Below are 18,954 nucleotides of genomic sequence, written 5' to 3'. Positions count from 1 at the left end.
TTTTCCGAGGAATCCAATGAAGGCTGTTTGAGCCACCGCACGCTTTGGAAAATGGAGTTATGGCTGTTTTTACCCTCAACTCCCCTACAGTTTTCAATGATTTAAGAAAATAGCATGTTCGGACTTGAAAAATTTTGAACCAAATGGGTTGTATCTTATGTAATTTTTTCCAAGGAATCCAACGAAGCCTATTTGAGCCACCGCACGGATTGGAAACAGGAGTTATGGCTGTTTTACCCTCAATTTCCCTACATTTTTCAAATAGCTCAGAAAAAGCATGTTCGGACTTGAAAATTTTGAACCAAATGGAACGTATCATGTGTAATTTTTTTCGAGGAATGCAACGAAGCCTATTTGACACACCGCACACATCGGAATCAGGAGTTATGGCCGTTTTACCCTCAATTCTCTTTCATTTTTTCAAAAAGTTCAGAAAAACCATGATCGGACTTGAAAATATTGAACCAAACGAGACTAATCTTATGCAATGTTTTCCGAGTTTGAGCCACCGCACGCTTTGAAATAGTGAGTTATGGCTGTTTTTACCCTCAATTCCCCTACATTTATCAATGATTTCAGAAAAATGTAGGGGAATTGAGGGTAAAAACAGCCATAACTCACTATTTCAAAGCGTGCGGTGGCTCAAACTGCCTCCACTGGATTCCTCGGTAAAAATTGCATAAGATAAGTCTCGTTTGGTTTAATATTTTCAAGTCAGATCATGATTTTTCTGAACTTTTTGAAAAAATGAAAGAGAATTGAGGGTAAAATAGCCATAACTCCTGTTTTCGATGTGTGCGGTGTGTCAAATAGGCTTCGTTGCATTCCCCGAAAAAAATTACACATGATACGTTCCATATGGTTCAAAATTTTCAAGTCCGAACATGCTTTTTCTGAGCTATTTGAAAAATGTAGGGAAATTGAGGGTAAAACAGCCATAACTCCTGTTTCCAATCCGTGCGGTGGCTCAAATAGGCTTCGTTGGATTCCTTGGAAAAAATTACATAAGATACAACCCATTTGGTTCAAAATTTTTCAAGTCCGAACATGCTTTTTTCTTAAATCATTGAAATATGTAGGGGAATTGAGGGTAAAAACAGCCATAACTCCATTTTCCGAAGCGTGCGGTGGCTCAAACAGCCTTTATTGGATTCCTCGGAAAAAAATACACAAGATACGTCCCAAAATATTCAAAATTTTCAAGTCCGAACATGCGTTTTCTTAACAATTTGAAAAATTGAGGGGAATTGAGGGTAAAACAGCCATAACTCCATTTTCCAAAGCGTGCGGGGGCCAAACAGCATTCATTCGATTTCTCTGAAAAAATCACACAAGATACAACCCATTTGGTTCAAAATTTTCAAGTTCGAATAAGCTTTTTTCTGAAAAAATTGAAAAATATAGGGGATTTGAGGGTAAAAACAGCCATAACTCCATTTTCTGAAGCGTGCGGTGGTCAAAACAGCCTTCATTCGATTCCTCAGAAAAAATTACACACGATAGGTCTGTTTTCGTTTAAAATTTTCCGGTTCGAATCAGTGTTTTTCTGGAATGTTTTCAAAATATAGGGGAATTAGGGGTTAAAAAGGCACTATATCTCCGTTCGTAAGCTTGTGCGGCGTTTGAAACTATGTCCAATCGATTCTCCGGAAATTTTCACAAAAGGAAAGTATATTTTCATAGATTGGGATCATGTAGCACGAAAGATATTGAATTTCTTCGCGGTTTGTACACTTTTTTCCCCATTGTGCATTGTGTGAAGAGCTATTCACGGTTTAATCCTTAAAAAAAAAATCGCAATTATGGGTATTTTTTATTTAATTAATCAAATTTGTCTTAATAAATACCTACTTTAAAATCAAAATACTTGCAAAAAAAGACTTTGATGGTTTAAGGTAATCATCAGAAGGCCATATGCCAAATTTGAGCGGAATCGGACAACAGGAAGAGGTTGTACTGAATCTCAAGTGTAAAAGGGATTCTGAGCCATAGTGTTCTGAAGAAGCATAAAAAGCTGGTTTTTCATCAAACTTTTTTTTTCTTTACCAATCGAATGCTTGATTATGTTGATTTTAATAAAATTTCAACTAAGACTAACATTTCACCTGAAGACTGCAACTCGATTGGGCTTAAAACAAAAAAGTTATGGCTATTCAAAGATTGTATATTTGTGGCAAATTGTTGTTTAACACACAATGAGTAGGGGAGAGTGGGGTATCGTGGGCCATGGGGAAACGTGGGCCACTTTTAATATCTCAGATGTGTGTTGAGAAAAAAATCTCAAACCAACTGTCATCGTCGTAGCTTAGCGTGAGCATGTATTCCTATATGATGTTGACTGAAATACGCATTATATGCTTCTTTTATTTATCAAGCTAAAAAAAGTTAGAAAAATTTACTTACATAATTAAAAAAACACCCGCTAATTTCATAGATGGGGAACCTAAAGTGCATAACAAAAATATGCTCATACGCTTATGATCTTAGTTTTGTCGTGATCTTTCACTTGAAAAAGGAATTTTTGATGAAACATCAATAGGTCACACAAACGCAACTAATTTGCAAATCATAGCTTGTGGGGAATCGTGGGCCACACATCTTGAATCACCTATATTTTTATGTTTTTATACACATTCAGAACTTAAAATACGTTTTACCTATCTGCAAAGTTTTCTTATGCCAAATGAAGAGTTATGGAAAATATTTTGTCCATCCTATTTAAGAAATTTTGCCAAAACGTTCGCGAGCCAGGTTTTAGAATCTATGCGATCATACACAGCTCTCTTTTTTATTTCATCATCTGAAATTGCTTTTAAATAACGAAATAATTTAGGAAATCACAGTTTTGGGTCAACTCATAAACTTTGCATGTTATTTGGTCAATTTGGATTTGGTGGCCCACGATTCCCCACCATTTTTCAAAATCCAAAAAATATTGCTTTTTTTCAAACAGTCATAATTTGGGGAAAACAACTTATAAAAAATTTAAAAAAAATACCATATGATACCTTGAAAATGTAGAAAACCATACCATTTTTTATTTTCATTTTATCTTTTATATTAAAGAAGTTATGGAACAACGACAAAAAGTGGCCCATGATTCCCCACTCTCCCATACATTTTACTCATTGCGTTTTACAGAACAATTTGCGACCAAAGTACAATCTTTGAACAGCCATAACTTTTTTGTTTTCAGTCCAATCGAGTTGCAGTCTTCAGGTGAAATGTTAGTCTTAACTAAAATTTTATTAAAATCAACAAAGTCAAAACCAATAATTTTTTTCTGAATTCGTCAATTTGATGTCTCATAAACCTTATAACTGTTAATGTACAAGCGGTGTGATTATCTGTGGACATGAGGTTTTTAGAATAAGGTTGTCAGAATTTTTTCAGCACGTATCCAGGCACGGGTCAGACAAACCGGGCAAATTTATGTAAAAACCTGCCAAAATCCGGGGATTTGATTTTAAAATTGACGACCATAAATCCGGGCAAAATCAAGGCAAATATTCTCTAATCCAGATATACATAACTCAGCAAAAATCAAGAGAAAAAAATGAAAAGTTTTGAATTTTTCTTCAAAACTCATTGACAAATTTTGCATCGAAATTGAGATTTCCAAAAAAAATAATTCATGGTTGTTTTTACAAAATTTGCTCAAGAAATTTCGTTTTGGAGGCGTTTGTTGTTTGTTTTTTTATTTGATTAGCCAAATAAGATGAATATTTTCAATGAAATCCGGACAACCGGGACGTATCAAATAACCGGGCAAACCCGGATAAAACCAGGCAATCTGGCAGCCTTATTTTAGAAGCCGTTAAAAAGTGTTGCATGATGCCCTGGTTGAAGGTAGGTAGATGCCCTATTTCTTTCTGATTTAACTTGAACTGAATAGATCCAATGTTGTAAAATTGATGGACAATAAAGCTCAATTCAGAAAAAAATATAATCCAATATCGAAAATTAAACTTTAAACGTTAAAACTTTTATTATCTAATTCAGTCTATTTCATTGAAATTATTTTGTTACCGTTCAGGTTTAATATTTTAATAAGTCTATTGAATTTGAATTTTAGTATCAAAAACCTCCCAATGAGGTCCATTCACGCTGTTGCTACCAGAGGCCAGCAGATTATCAACGGCAGACGCGACAGTTAACTCAATCGGGGACTCAATTAAACGATCATAATACGCCAAACCGCATCACCAGACGGGACCACCTATTCATTCCGTCAAACGACCATCGTTGGCCCTAGCTGGTCCGTGTATTCCTTTGTCTATGCGCGTTGGATCTGAAAATTGGCCCCATTCATGTTGTCATAATTAGTTTATTTCAAACCCTCCCTTCATAGTTAGGTAGCAATGGGCCTCGAGACGCATTTGCGACAGATTTGGATGAGGCCAAGCCCTTTCAGCTTAGAAAAAAAACGAGTTAGCGCCATCGTCGTCGGTCTAAAGTCCATTATTGTCCGTCCACTTGAACGATACGCAGTAAAAGTGACCCAACGCAAAACGTCAAATCGATCCCAAAACGGTGAGCTGAGGAAGTTATGGACAGACTGACAGACGCGTCGTGTGTCGTGCTTTTCTGCTGAAAGTCTGCTTAGGCACTCCTCTATGCATGAATTATTGTAATGTGCGTTGTCAATAAACTGATTATGGGAAAAAAGAATATAAATATAGAGAAAGGATTTTTACTTAACTTTAAAAACTACAAAAATTTTGTCCGGCTTCGGCGACTGTTCTCTAAAATTATCAAATGGTCAGCATATGTGAAGACTTCAGACTCTTATTTGCAAGGTTCTTTGAAATCAAAATTAAACGAAAAAACAGTTGTGTTATATGTAGCTTTTTTGCCAAAAAAAAAAATAAAATATACGCCCAACATTCAAATAAATCAATCAAATCTTCCTGGAGCAAATGTTTGATTGACTACTCACATTCACCTTAAATCATTGAACTCGAAATTGGCCAACCTAAATGCTTAAAACAAAAATTGATAAATTTTTTCATTCTATCCAGTAGTTTTCTTTAAATTGCAAAAAAACAGTTTTCATAGAAAACTTTATTACCGTCATAGTCATTTTTGTTACTTCAATTAATCGGCCTTATCGGTGAAAAGTGATGTCCTTTATAGTAGGGACATCTAAGATTATGAAATTTTATTATGGATAGAACGTTAGATGAATGAAAGATGGTGAAAATGGACTGGTTGAATTTATTGAGAAGCATTATCAAGTTTTCCCACTTGTGGGGCGAACCACGCTTGGCCTACTAATATGTGGTGGTAGGTGCAACTCTATCTGTAACTACCACTTCATAGTAGTTGGCCCGTGAGGAACAAAAATTTGATATGTGATGTGATGAAATGTGATGATATTAAAAATTATGAACAGTTCATGGATGCAAATGCGATTCAAAATCTACTGATGTTTTTCGGTGAAAAAAGTTATTCAAGTGCTTTTCATTTTGATTTTTGTTGAGTAGTTCCTGAGCTTAGACAAAATTGGTTCGGTTTTGCCCAGATTCTAAATTGAAAATTTTGAAATCAAATGCCTGGATATTGCTAGGTTTTAAGATAGCCGGGATTTGCTTGGCCGGATACTTGCGGAAAAAAATTTGATAACCTCAATTTACCCCGTTATTTTGTTATGTTAATTTTAAATTGTAATTAGGAACTAAAACTGAACTGACTCGAACATTTTCATGGAATATTTTGAACTTATTCTAAGGTTTGCAAATTTGAGTTGGGAAAATCCAGCATTATCTCGAATTTCAAAAGTCGATTTTGTATAAAAATTACCCGAAAATCCAACTTTTTAGTACCAATCTTGGAGAACAAGAATCATTCTAGAATATCAATACTAGAGCAGGGCTGTCTCGTCACTATCTCCTTTTGATATACCTTGAATACGGGGAATTAGAATAAACAAGAAAAAAAAATAGATGGAAGCCTGACTTTAATGGGTTGAATTGCTTTGAAGTATTTGGAAAGCGAAAAACAACGCACTGATCCAAATTCAAGATGTAAGTTGTTAAGGTTCACTTAGCAAAGTATGACAGAAATATTACCCAAGTAACACAGATCAAGCTAACTAACATTTATTATGGTTTTGTTATGGCTTTTTTGTGCAGCTCGTTTTATGATGGTTTTATTATAGTCATGCAAAATGCTTATATTCTTGAATCGACCATCTGTTTTCGAATAGTTTTGAAAAGGCTCATAAATCTTCCATTAAACATTATGTTTTAGTTATTTAGAAAGAGTTAGGAATGCTATGTTTTAACTATAATAAAACACAAACTTAGAAGTTTGCTCCAAACTTTCTTTTGCATGTTCTATAATAGCACTCAGTGCCTGATTATTAAACCGCCATAAAACTTAGTGACAGTTCTCGATCAAGATGTCAAAACAGGACACGCTCAGATTAGATAGCACATATTTGAATTGGAATTTCCATTTATACACATTTTTGATAAGCTCTGTGTGTTGATTTTGAGTTAAAATAATAAAAAATCATAAAAATCTATGGAAACTTCCAATTACCGGAAGTGGAATGAATAACTCTACAATATGAGTATTGAGTGTAACGGTTCAAACAGGAGGAACAAAATTTGTTGCTTGACGCCATCATTAAAACAAGATGGCGGCTTCCGCTTTTATTTTCAAAGTTGTAAATAACTGAAAATATCATGAAACCTTCTTAATATTGTTGTTGGGTGAAAGTCATAAACGAGTAGAAGTCGAATTTCGTTGTCCGTCGCCATCTTAAATTCCAAGATGGCGGCTACCACTCAACTTGAAAATACTGTAAATGGCTGAAAATCGCCTCAAACCCTTTCAATATGGGTATTAGTTGGAAAAGATGAACCAGTAAAAGTCGAAGTTCGTTATTTGACGCCATCCAAATTGAAGATGGCGGTTTCCGCTGAACTTTGAAATGTTGTATATGACTTATAATCGTATCAAACCCCAACAATATTGGTATTGGGTAAAAGGGCTAAACGAGTAGTAGTCGATTTTCTCTTTTCGCTTTACTCTGAAATGCTGTAAGTGACCCAAAATCACACAAAGCAACCACAATACAGACCCCGATCGTTTTTGGCAACATTCGATTTTGGAAACATCCGATTTTGGCTCATGTCCCTAAATCAAACAAATGACAGAAACAACATAACCTTACAGTTTTCGCTTTAATAGGACCAACACAATTTAGACATATTAGCATGATAGACATAATACAATGACATAAATAGCAAATATGGCAAAAAACAAAAACAATCGAAAAAACACGAAAAGTGCTAAATGCATCAAAAACATGAAAAAAAATGTAGTACTAAGTAAAAACAAAGTTGGGAAAAAAAATCGTTCGACAACACAAAATGTTCGAGCGGGTTGCCAAAAACAATCAGGGTTTGGTTCTTCTAGTTTATCCCTTTCAACGAATACCAATATTTTAAAGCTTTCGTGCGGTTTTTAGTCATTTGCAGAATTTTAAAGCTCAGTGGAAGCCGCCATCTTAGATTTTAAGATGTCGTTTGATAGAAAACTTTGACTTCTACTCGTTTGGTCCTTTCACACAATGCCTATATTGTGGGAGTTTCATGCGATTTTCAGTGTTTAGCAGCATTTTAAAGTTCAGTGGAAGCCGCCATCTTGGATTTCGAGATGCACCTGATAGCGAAACTTGACTTCTTCAAGGTTAGTCCTTTTAGCCAATACCCATATTGTGGGGGTTTCATGCGATTTTTAGTTATTTACAGCATTTTAAGGTTCAACGAAATTCGTCATCTTGGATTTCAAGATGATCTGATAGAGAAATTCCACTTAAACTGATTAAGCCATTTTACCCAATGACCATATTGTGGGAATTTCTAGTGACTTTCAATGATTTCAATCATTTTATAGTTCAGTGGAAGCCGCAATCTTGGATTTCAAGATGACGCCTGATAGCGAAATTTGTATTCTACTCGTTGATCCTTTTCAACTTATTTTCAGTTATTAACAGCATTTTAAAGTTCAGTGGAAGCCGCCATCTTGGATTTCAAGTTGACGTCCGATAGCGAAATTCGACTTCATCTAGTTTAGCCCTTTCACCAAATACCAATATTGTGGGCCTTTCATACGATTCTCAGTGACTAACAGCAATTCAAAGTTCAGCGGAAGACGCCATCTTGGATTTCAAGATGGTCGAAAAGAAAAAAATTGGCTTCTTCTAGTTTCGCCCTTTCAACCAATACCCATATAGTGGTTGTTTAATGCGACTTTTTGTCATTTACAGCATTAAACGTTCAGCGGATGCCGCCATCTTGGATTTCAAGATGGCGTCTGATAGCGAAATTCCACTTCTAATCGTTTAGCCCTTTCACCCAATACCAATATTGATGGGGTTTCACGCGATTTTAAGTCATTTACAACATTTGAAAGATCAGCGGAAGCCGCCATCTTGGATTTCAAGATGGCGTCAGACAACGAAATTTGACTTCAACTCATGATTTATTCCACGGGTGATTAACAACCAATCCGTTTTTATTTAAAATGTCTGTCCTCATTTACTGTACTAAGGATTAACCATGATGCCTCTAGTATGGTGATCTCATATGCCAAATCGCCATTCCGCCATATTGAAAAAAGTTTTGACAGCTGGCTGTAGTGTTTACGAAAAAAGGGGTCCAGGGATGCCAGGTATTAGAGATAAAAAATCAGATGGCAAAAAAGTGTGTATGTGCACAAGCCAATCGTAAACGAAAGATCATAAGATTCGAAACTGTACTGGGGTTTAGTTTATTTTATTATATTTAAATTGAGTTTTCGGAAAAAAGCAATGATATGAGTATATTCAATGAATTAATTTGTATTCTAAACACTTTTTTATAATAACAATACAGTTCGGTCTATCCGTATGTTCCGAAAAAGAAAAACTTTTCATTGACCGTTATAATAGAAAGGATCTTAAAGTTTGAAACAAACAACCAAAACCCTAAACCGGATGTTGCTTGTTCCTTATTCTTGTTACCTTATCCAAAGAGCTATTTTGTTTCCCTCCAATCGAAAAGTGTTGGATGAAAATAAAAGTAAATCGGTTCTGCTGAAGGAATGCTATAAATTCTGCTATTGATAATTTTCATGATTAAATGATAAACGATTTTATGGTTTGAAATTTTTTTTTCAAATAACTGTTGCATCATGTAAATACTGCTTAAGCCTTTTTCAATATTAACATATTCAGTTAATCTACCTTCACCACCACCCACGAGCAGCGCTGAGCTGGAGCTTTGCTGCACTTGAGGATGACTAGCAATTGGACAGCATCACCTGCAGAATCCTTCAGGGGCTCAATACATTCCGGACAATCAACAGTCTGCAGTGGATCGAACTGATTCCCCAACCCACTCATCGGACTTATCGTCATGCTGCTCAGGCGCCTAACGTTGCGCCTATTTTCCTATTTCAGCTCATCGGTCCCATCATTCAAAAGTGCCAAAAACTTCATCTGATTTTCCCAAATGCTACCCATCAGATCCGGATTACTCGATTGGATCTTCTGGAGCAGCGATGGCAACAGACGGGGGTCCTCCTGAAGCAGCTTTTTCATCTCGATGAAGATCGGATGTTCCTGCAGGAGGGCGCTTCTCGGACGATGGAATGTAACGCCTCGCCATGTTACCATCCGATTCGATGACTTTCTGCTGCTTCTAGATAGCTCTTGAAAGAAAATAGTGTTGAATAAGCATAAATTTGTCATAAGTAATGCAAAATTAATGTTACTCACCGCTACCGACAAAGCTGGCACCGTCGTTTATAGGTCCAACTTCTTCCAGCTTTGCTTACCAGCCCGGAACTCAGCCAGAAGATTTTGTTTCGATTCTATGAATTTTATTTGCAAAAATCAAGGCGAAATCTTTGTCTACGCAATATCTTGGTGATAGGCAAAACTTCGTGTTTTACAAAAAATCAGAGCACCTGGCATCCCAGCCAGCCAGCAGCCAGCCGAACAGCCAGCTGTCAAATTTCGGCTCCTCCTCCGCATCCAACCCTCGTCTACTTTTTGCCAAAGAGAGACCACCATATCTAGAGGCATCATGGGATTAACAACTCAGAAATGAGGAACTCATCCTAAGCGTGTAATTGGTTGGCTTGCGAGAGAAACGTCAAATCGAATTGACTAACGCCATGTTGGTTGCAAAATCGAAGGGCACAAAGTGACGCCATGTTGTTGGATTCACAATGCAAGCATTGGAAAATATTTTTTCAGGCCCATTTTCCATCAATTCCATCATGATTGACCATCAGATTTGACGAGGCGCATTTATTTTGAGATACTATTTCATACACATTTTACCCAAAATCTTGACTGGCAGTACAAAAGAGGCTCATAATATGGTTAAAACATTGGTATTTTGGCTATTAATTTTACCAGATCATAAATATCTCAATAATGCAATCATCATTCATCAACCATTATGGTTGCTGGAAAAAATAAAAATAAAACTCCGAGAACTCACAAAATCGAAAAATACAAAAATTCCTAACATGTTTAATATAAGCATTTTAAAAGCTTTGGTGACCAACATTGATGACCAAAAATGATATGTCATGATGACGTTTCTAGGGTACGGCCAAATAGCCTAATTTTGGCTTTATTAGAGTCCAGGTGATGTTATAGAATGCGCTTTAGCTTTTTATGAAGATTAATGCTATAGTCCAAACAAAATTTTGCAGACCATAATAAAGCTAAAATTGTTACTTGGATATGGAAATAGTCCAAAACCTGCTCCGATTCACCCTATTTTATGGTACCAATCCAGTTTCATGAACATAGGTAATTATAAACCTTATTTCTGTTTATCTGCAGGTATAATATTTTCGCGAAATTCAAAGTCTCAACAAAGTTTGCTGGGTCAGCTAGTTTGTGAATAAAATTAGATTTTTAGCATTTAGCAGATACGAAACAGATTCTTTTCCGAAAAGAGAATCAGCAATCCAACTCTCCCGCACAGTTTCGCCTGGACTACTCTCTAAACCATCATGCGAATATAATCCACAACCAAATATTTGAAAAATCTAAAGATTTTTCAATCTGACGCAGAAAAAATGATTGATATCGGTTATTGTTTGACGAAATGACATGCATTTCAAATTAAGTGTTCCGACCGGGGGTGTCGAACATTTTAACACCTCGTTTACAATGATGAATACCATCCTTAAAAATGTTATGCCATTTTCGAAGCTTAATAACTTTTTTATCTTAAATCCAATCTAAATGCGGTCTTCGGATGAAATATTTTTCATAGTTTTAGCTTTAAGAAAAATTGTATTCAAAAGAAATCGGCCCAGAGAGATCAAAGCTATAGTGATAAACTGATTTTTCATGTTCCTCCCGAACAAAATGCCTCATAATCCCATACAAACTTCAGGCTCGTTTAGCGACCCCTTCTTGTGATCCGATCTGGCCTAAATTTGGAACGGGACTTTTAACTAAGCATATGATCAATTTTAGCCTGCTGTACATAACATTCTACAGGTTTTAAATTTCCATATAAATTTGGGGCACTTCAATAGACAAACATATTAATGTAAATAATCTTTGAATTTCATATTAAATGAGTTTTTTTCAACCTAGGAAATTCAAGGGTTAAATTGAAATAATAGCAATAAAACCATTAAATTGAACTTTTTTGGGAAAATTGCAGAATATAACTAAAATATTTTAATTCAATATAAAAAATTATAAATAATCAACATTCTCGAAAACCCCAAGTTATTTTGACTTCTGAGAAAAACAGAAACAAATTTCAAAATTGTTTACTTTTTTCCATTCTGTAAAATGAAAGAATTTCGACTTTTTCAAAGAATTTCAAATAAAATATATGTATGTAGGACAATGTACATTAGGTAATTTTTTTTGCTCGACTCAATACGCTTAGATGAAAGGTTTCCTAAATGAGCCTATCGGGTTAAATGCACCTACGACCGTTTGGCGAAATGGCTAACAAGACATCATATCTAATCAATGCATGTTGAGGGTGATACGATCTGAACATAAGGCAAAAAGAATTTTCTGAATAAACAAATTCAAAAAAATTTAAAAATTCGTGCAATGTTTTGATACCTTTTGATGTAATATTTTGACTTTTAAAAACTTTACGTAAAGAAGCTCATAACAAAAAGTTGGGTAATTTTTGTTTCTTATTCAAATGGACCTTAGAAGTAAAACAAATGTAAGCTTTCATGGTGGTTTCATTATGATTGGAAAGAGGAATAAGTGAGTGTTTTTGTATGCCCGCATCCTGTTTATAAAATACCGCCATCCTAAAATAAAAGGTAAAATAGAACAAATATATGATTTTTATCTTTAAAACTTCGAGTCCAAGCTCTAATTAAAACCTTTAGAGAGAATTGAAGATTTCAAAACAGATTTGGTACAGTTTTCCTTATGGATGAACTGCCTTCGTAATATGGCAACCCTAAATTTTGTTTTTAATATGAAATAGGAATGGATATTTATAAAACTTCAGTTATCAGTTTCTAGCATTTTCAATAAAATTGTACGAAAATATTGCCGAAAAAAACAGAAATTTTTCCTAATACATAAATAGGCGCATTTGGACCGCACGGGTTGAGGTTCGGCAATTAGACAAAAAAGGCAAAAATTACTTCAATGAATAGGAAACAGATGTATCTATCCTCATGTGTATATAGTTTTTGTATGCATATTCGATTTAATATTTGATTAAATCAGTATTCTGCTTAATAGGCGCATATAGCCCGCTTCTCCCCTAAATTTCAGCGTTGTGCAAAGTTGTGAAATAAAAAAAATCAATTCAATATTTTAGCCCATAGTAATGCCTGAATTATTTTTTTAAAATAAATTACCAGCTGACCAATTGATTATTTCAATAAATGAAAAAATAAATGGAAAACATGGCAGTTTTTCCACAAATCTTAAAAATGTAAAATACTTGATAAAAAAACACTCACATTTATATAATATGAGAACTCTCATTAAATAAAATGGGAAGAGTTTTTCAATACAACATATCATTTAATTTCAGCAAAACTTGTTTGCCAAATCAATAAATCATCTCATGAAGACAAAACGCTTACGTTTATCACAAAATTTCACGTATTGGAAAGTCGGGTCAGACGGACACCCTGAAGTACAATCAAAGTAGAAAATCAGATATTGCTTTTCTTATCGCAGTTTTCTTGCAGATGGGCAGTTTAGGTTGTTTGCTAACGCATTAACCATTGAAATTAGTAAATTTCCTCAATCAAGACTGTTTTTCTAGCTATTTGAAACATGCTAGAAAACAACACTTTTCAAAAATGGTCGGGTAAAACGAACACTGCTTTGAAAAGCTACATTTGTCCGGAAAAATGGCTGTAAATGAACATATTTTCTACCGTTAATTATTTGAGAACGTCTTTAAATCAAGATGGAACCAACTGGTCCAGAAGCAAAACAGTGTGGTTTCGAAATTCCGTATTTTATAGGCGCTTTCTTTACCGGAGATACTTTTTTTTACAGTGTTTGCTGTTTTCATCGACTTTTTTCGGCGAGGAATGAAACAAAATTACTTGCCAGTTGGTCCAAACGTTTCGAGCTACTTTTGGCTGTTCGCTCCTCTTCAGTGGACCTTAAATTTTTTTTACAGTGCTTGTGGCCTAAGATGGTGAGTGCTTTTCGACCGACAATTGCTCTCGCCAAGGTCTTTTGAAGGCATATGGAGGATCAATCCGATGAAAAATTTGAAATACTTGGAAAAACTTATGTGTCCGTTTTATCCGATCTTCAGGTGTCCGCCTTACTCGTCTAAGTAACTTTTTTTCAAAACATTTTTTGCTCAAACCCTTTGAACCCTAGCCCAAAGCCCAATAAACACTCCACTTTTGAAAACGGTTGAAGTTTTCAAAAATGTTGCGAGTTATGAACTTTTTTCTGAGAAGAGTTTGTTTTGTTCACTACTAAGATGATACCCTGCTTGATAGAAATTAACAAAGGTTCTTTAAAGTATTGATACACTTAGGCAAAGAATTTCCTCATCATTAGATTTCTGCGAAATATTGTAATTTTCGAAATATTGAAAGTGTCCGTTTCACCTGCTGTGTCCGATATTCCCCTAGATCATTCCAGTAGTTTCTGAGTCTATAGGGAACAAACATACAGAAAGACGAACATTATTTTTTACATACCTTGATTTATAGAAATTTTATTTTTCTAAAAGTTATGAACTGTGTTTTTCAAGTAATCTATATCTGTATCGCGATCAATTACTTGGTTTTAATTTAGATGCAGTATTAAAAATAGTTAAAAAAAAATAAAAGCTGCAAAAAAATCCAGTTTAAAACTCAGAATTGTATTTTAATCCTAGGATTCTAGTGTATAATCAGACTTAATCATTTGACATAAGACTAGAAAACAGGGATTGAAGAAAAGATATTGTTGAATCTGGATTTTTGAAAAATCCAAGTGTTTTATTCTATTTAAAAACAGCACTGGATAGTCTTTTAATATAATATTCACTATAAGCTTGAATAAATATGCTTTTTGCAGAAAAAATTTTTCCGCAAGAATAATTATACATTTTTAACTCCATATAATAATTTTTTAAATGTAATTCTCATGAACAAAGTAAGTTATTGCTTGCCAGTGTCTCTTGAAGTGGTTGGCCGATTCTCGTTAGGTGAGAAATCTATTAAGGCGCCAAGAACTTGTATTGAATACGCACCTTCACTGGTTCAGAATGAACGAAAGCTTCATAAAAGAGCACCAGCTTTACTTACCCAATCAATGGGTGGGTCAATATCGCACATAAATCAAACCCTGAACCATGATAATATCAAGTGCACAAGGCCCGGCGAGCGGTTTTGGGGGACATGTGAGGGAAGTACTTTGAGCCCAACCAAGTTTCGTAAATAGGGCCACTCAACCGGGGCAATTAAACTCTCAAAAGCATTGATCAATTTGACATCAAAGCCATTTGATCAGCTGGAGCCAATTGTGGGGTGTGTATGAGGGCGAGGTTGAGCATTAGATTAACCACTCCTTGAAAAAATGTTACCCATAAATTATAAGGATTCTGAAACATAAATATTTTAAAAATAGCACTACATTCGACTCAAAAATTTCCATAGAAATGCGTATTAATCCAACATTGATACAGATATTGATATATATATATATATAGATTTTCAATAATATAAATGTGATTTCACGGTTAAATCTGCTTGTGTATAGGTAACAAAAATGATTCCAAAGCTAAATTTCCGATCCAAATGATTCATAACAGACGGAATGAAGGTATAATAATATCCACTAGGAGACCACAATTAGAGATAAGCCGGTTAATGGATGGTCAATCACTATAAACCAATTTAATTTGTTAACTTCAGCCGTCTCGCTGCCATGCGCCATCCTGGCCTGACCCAATTCGATTCGACAAAACCCATCAAAACAATCAGAACTGGTTAAAAAAGACAAAATGCTTCACCAGCCAAACCCACCTGGGCCAGTCAACTGGAAGAAACCTTCACAATCCGGTGCTTCAACTGCCTGAACTGACCACAAATCGCCGTGAGAGAAACAGCATTCCTCCGTCATCGGTGCTTGCTTGCTGCTCATTTCGCCAACGACATTTTCAGTTTATTTTGTTTTTTTTTCTCGCATTTTTGCGTACCGCACATACTTATATGGCAGATAACGTAACAACTACCGAACGGGTCAAGTATAGTGTAAACTGTAGAAAAATAGCTACGCATGATCTCGGACCCTCCTAAATGAAGCTGAGCTAAGGCACGGAGCGTCCGGATTGTGGATACTTACCGGGCCACATATTTTTCAGCCCAGCTCCTATAGCCTACGACACGACGACGACTCGTTTTTGTCAGCATATTTATTTTCAAGTTGCCTGAAGGCAGTGACGCCAGAAAATATTTTCAAAATCAGATCAGAGAAGGTCAGAAGGATTTGAATTCATGAAATTCTATTTATTTTATTTATAGTACACGATCTTTGATAATTCAATATCAAGTACCTGTCTAAAGAGGGAGAACTCCAAGATTTGCAACGTATGGCTCATTTGAGTAAGAGAGCGTCACCCGTTTTTGATGTGACGGGGCCTCCCAGGAAATTCACCCGTCACCCGAATATGGGTCCCATGGCGATGAACGTGCTAAATATCAAATAATTCATCAGCAATTTAGTTGATTACTTCGCGGATGTTTCTGTATGTGTATGTTGCCGTATTTTGTTATCTAAACTTGACATTTACCGAATATTGATCCAGCCGAACTTCAGATTCCTCAGATTAGCTTTGCCTTGCCCAAATATTGAATAAAACATTCAAGACAAGCATGATCTGTCTCCGATGTCATTAAAATGTGTAAAATTTCTCAGACTTTGCTCGAATTTACACAAATTTAAAAAAAATCTATGTCAATATTGATAAAATTTTAATTTTGTGTTCAAAATCGGCATCTTTCTAAAACTAAGTGCATTTAGAAATGGGACAGTTACGAATGCGTGTATTTATCTCAAAAACCATTCGTTTGATCTAAATATTTTTTATGAAGGAAATGAAGATAATCTTATGATAATTCATGAAAAAATTTAAAAAATATATTTATCGCTTTTTTGTAAGAAAAATTCTACTTTATTCTCGGCCAGCGCACACTTTTTTCATTCATGATATTGATAACTTTTTCAAACTTATACTTCGTCTAATCTGTATTTTAGGTGGTTACATTCTCTTCCTTCAATTTCTGCTACTTTTCGATCCAATATTTCTCTCTTAAAAGAAACTGAGTACAATTTAGTGGATACAACTGTTTCGGAATTAACAAAACTTGATTATTTTCAAGCCAATTTAAAGCCTTTTTGATGGAATTTCTGCTAGCAAAATCTGACAATAACGAAGAAAACCATCATGAGATTAAACTTATAGTATAATCGGTTAGTATCGATCGTAGGCTGCGAAGGGACATACAAGATTCCTTTTTTTAGCGAACCACCTATGTTTTCGTTCTATGCTGCGTCTTCAATCGTGGTCATCAACTGACCATTCGAAGCAATGGAACCGGAGGGTAGTTGATTGAATTCTTACGAACCCATTTGAAGGGATCAAACAACACCCTCTGGAACCAGTTCGAGATGAGTCGGTTTGGCGGTTATGTTTGGCCGTCTTCGTGGTGGATGCCAATCTCCCGCTGGTGCTCTGGATGGTGCCCGCAGTGCTTACGCTCCGCAGGCTCCTCGACAGAGCAACGGAACTCGATGGATTACTGGCCTGTATTGTTAGGGATTTTCCGCTCTGGTTGTCCACTGTGTTCGTTGGATCCTTTGCCTCTTGGGATGGCAATTCGGTGGATCCAACTAGCGGATGGACACGGGATTGTCGGGACCTTCTGACCAGTGTTCCGGCTCACCTGCCCAGTTGCCACGTGTAACCGGAGTTGGTTGAGTCGCCTTAGTAGAATCCGTTGCCTGGAATCCTCCTGACTCAGGATGGCAATGGCAGAGTGGTGAATTGAGAAGCGGTGATTCACTGGCCCGTTTGCCTCGTGAGAACGGAAGCTTTGTTGAATCCAATTGGCGGGATTCTGTGGTCAGATTCTTTAGCCAGAATGTTAAGGCAGAATCTTAAACCAGAATCTTAAAGCCAAATCTCAAAGGGTCCTGGATGGTATCTATAGTTAGGAGGGGTACTTTTTATGGGTGGTAAACCATACTCACTTGACTTAAATACTTTCGAATTTCACTCTTACTTTCCACTTTTAAAATAATGATCTTAACTGTATTGTAACTTAGTTGTAACGTTGTAAGTTAATAGTGCGCTAAATGCGTGCTTGCGCTTGCGTGGCCACAGGTGGAAAGGAAGTCCTCTAGCCTTTTGTCAATGAGTTGGCAAACCCCCCTAACCCAACATCCGTTCCATTTTCCACTGACGTTTAGTTGCTGTCATTCCCGTTTCGTTGAGTTTGAGCTTTGTGTGTGTTTGTTAATTTTAAATTTAAATCTGCTGAATGTTTTCCCTAGCTATCATTTTAATTTGGAGTGTCTTATTTATTTTCTTTTTAACCTAGCTGAACCTGTCTAATTAAACCTTTTACAAATTGTGTCCCTGTGAAGCTGAGTTCCCTCGGAAAATTGTCGATGAACTGCTTGAACGCTTTGAGTGATCGGAAGGAACGCTCCAAAATGGCTTGCTCTATGGGGGTTTAACGGGGCAAGATAACCTAAAGGTTACACGGTAAACGAAGTGCCACCAAATCGACGAACAAAAGAGCCTCAAGAATTGGACGGAACTTTACTGGATGAATTTGAGCTTGAAATGAATCCGCTTTTCCTGCCTTGGTGAGCCCGTTCTGATCTATTTAATAATGTGTTTATTAGATAATCTTAAATCTCAAGTAAGCATATTTATTTATTGTTTAACACTCTTCAATCGATTTTTTCCTTATAATATTGACTAAGCATCACAAACTCTACTGTTTGTGGATTTTGTTCACAGCACTCAGCTTGCCAGATTGCCCGATTTTATCCGGGTTTGCCCGGATATTCAATGCAAAATTTCGAGAAAGTCCGGTCCGGCCCGGTTGCCCGGATATCGTGAAAAAAGTTCGAATATTGCCCGGATTTTTTCACAATTACCACAAAGAAACCAAAAAAATCAAAGTTTTTGAGTAAGTTTCAGCAAAATCGATTCTACGATTGTTTCAAATAATTTTAATAAAATATTAATTTAATTTTTTTTTATTTTTTCTTTGCTTTTATATATAATAACACCTAAATTTTGCCCGGTTATTGCCCGGTTTTTGGATTTGAAAAATTGAAATCCATGCCCGGATTTTTACAGGTTTTTTTGAAAAAAATGTCCGGAATTGCTAGGCCCATATGGGAGTGGAAAAAATTCTGACAACCTAAATTTATACGTTATATCTAAATCTTTTGTA

General features: G+C 35.7%; 1 protein-coding gene across 1 annotated transcript; it reads right to left on the bottom strand.

Annotated features, from left to right (window-relative positions):
* Positions 1-9,164: 9,164 nt before the first annotated feature.
* Positions 9,165-9,815, bottom strand: LOC129740965 (UV excision repair protein RAD23 homolog A-like). Its single transcript, XM_055732631.1, has 2 exons — positions 9,773-9,815; positions 9,165-9,705 (listed from the first exon to the last, which is right to left on the bottom strand). The coding sequence occupies exon 2, from the start codon at positions 9,668-9,670 to the stop codon at positions 9,446-9,448; it is 225 nt and encodes a 74-aa protein (XP_055588606.1). The 5' UTR covers positions 9,671-9,705; positions 9,773-9,815; the 3' UTR covers positions 9,165-9,445.
* Positions 9,816-18,954: the final 9,139 nt, after the last annotated feature.

Source organism: Uranotaenia lowii, chromosome 2 (genome assembly GCF_029784155.1).
Source record: "Uranotaenia lowii strain MFRU-FL chromosome 2, ASM2978415v1, whole genome shotgun sequence".
NCBI lineage: Eukaryota > Metazoa > Arthropoda > Insecta > Diptera > Culicidae > Uranotaenia > Uranotaenia lowii.
The sequence above is the reverse complement of the archived record's forward strand: the minus strand, read 5'-3'. Positions and strand labels throughout refer to the sequence as shown.

Bases quoted from the DNA above. Each gene is read 5' to 3' on its own strand.
- LOC129740965 (XM_055732631.1), bottom strand. From the start codon at position 9,670: ATGGTAACATGGCGAGGCGTTACATTCCATCGTCCGAGAAGCGCCCTC.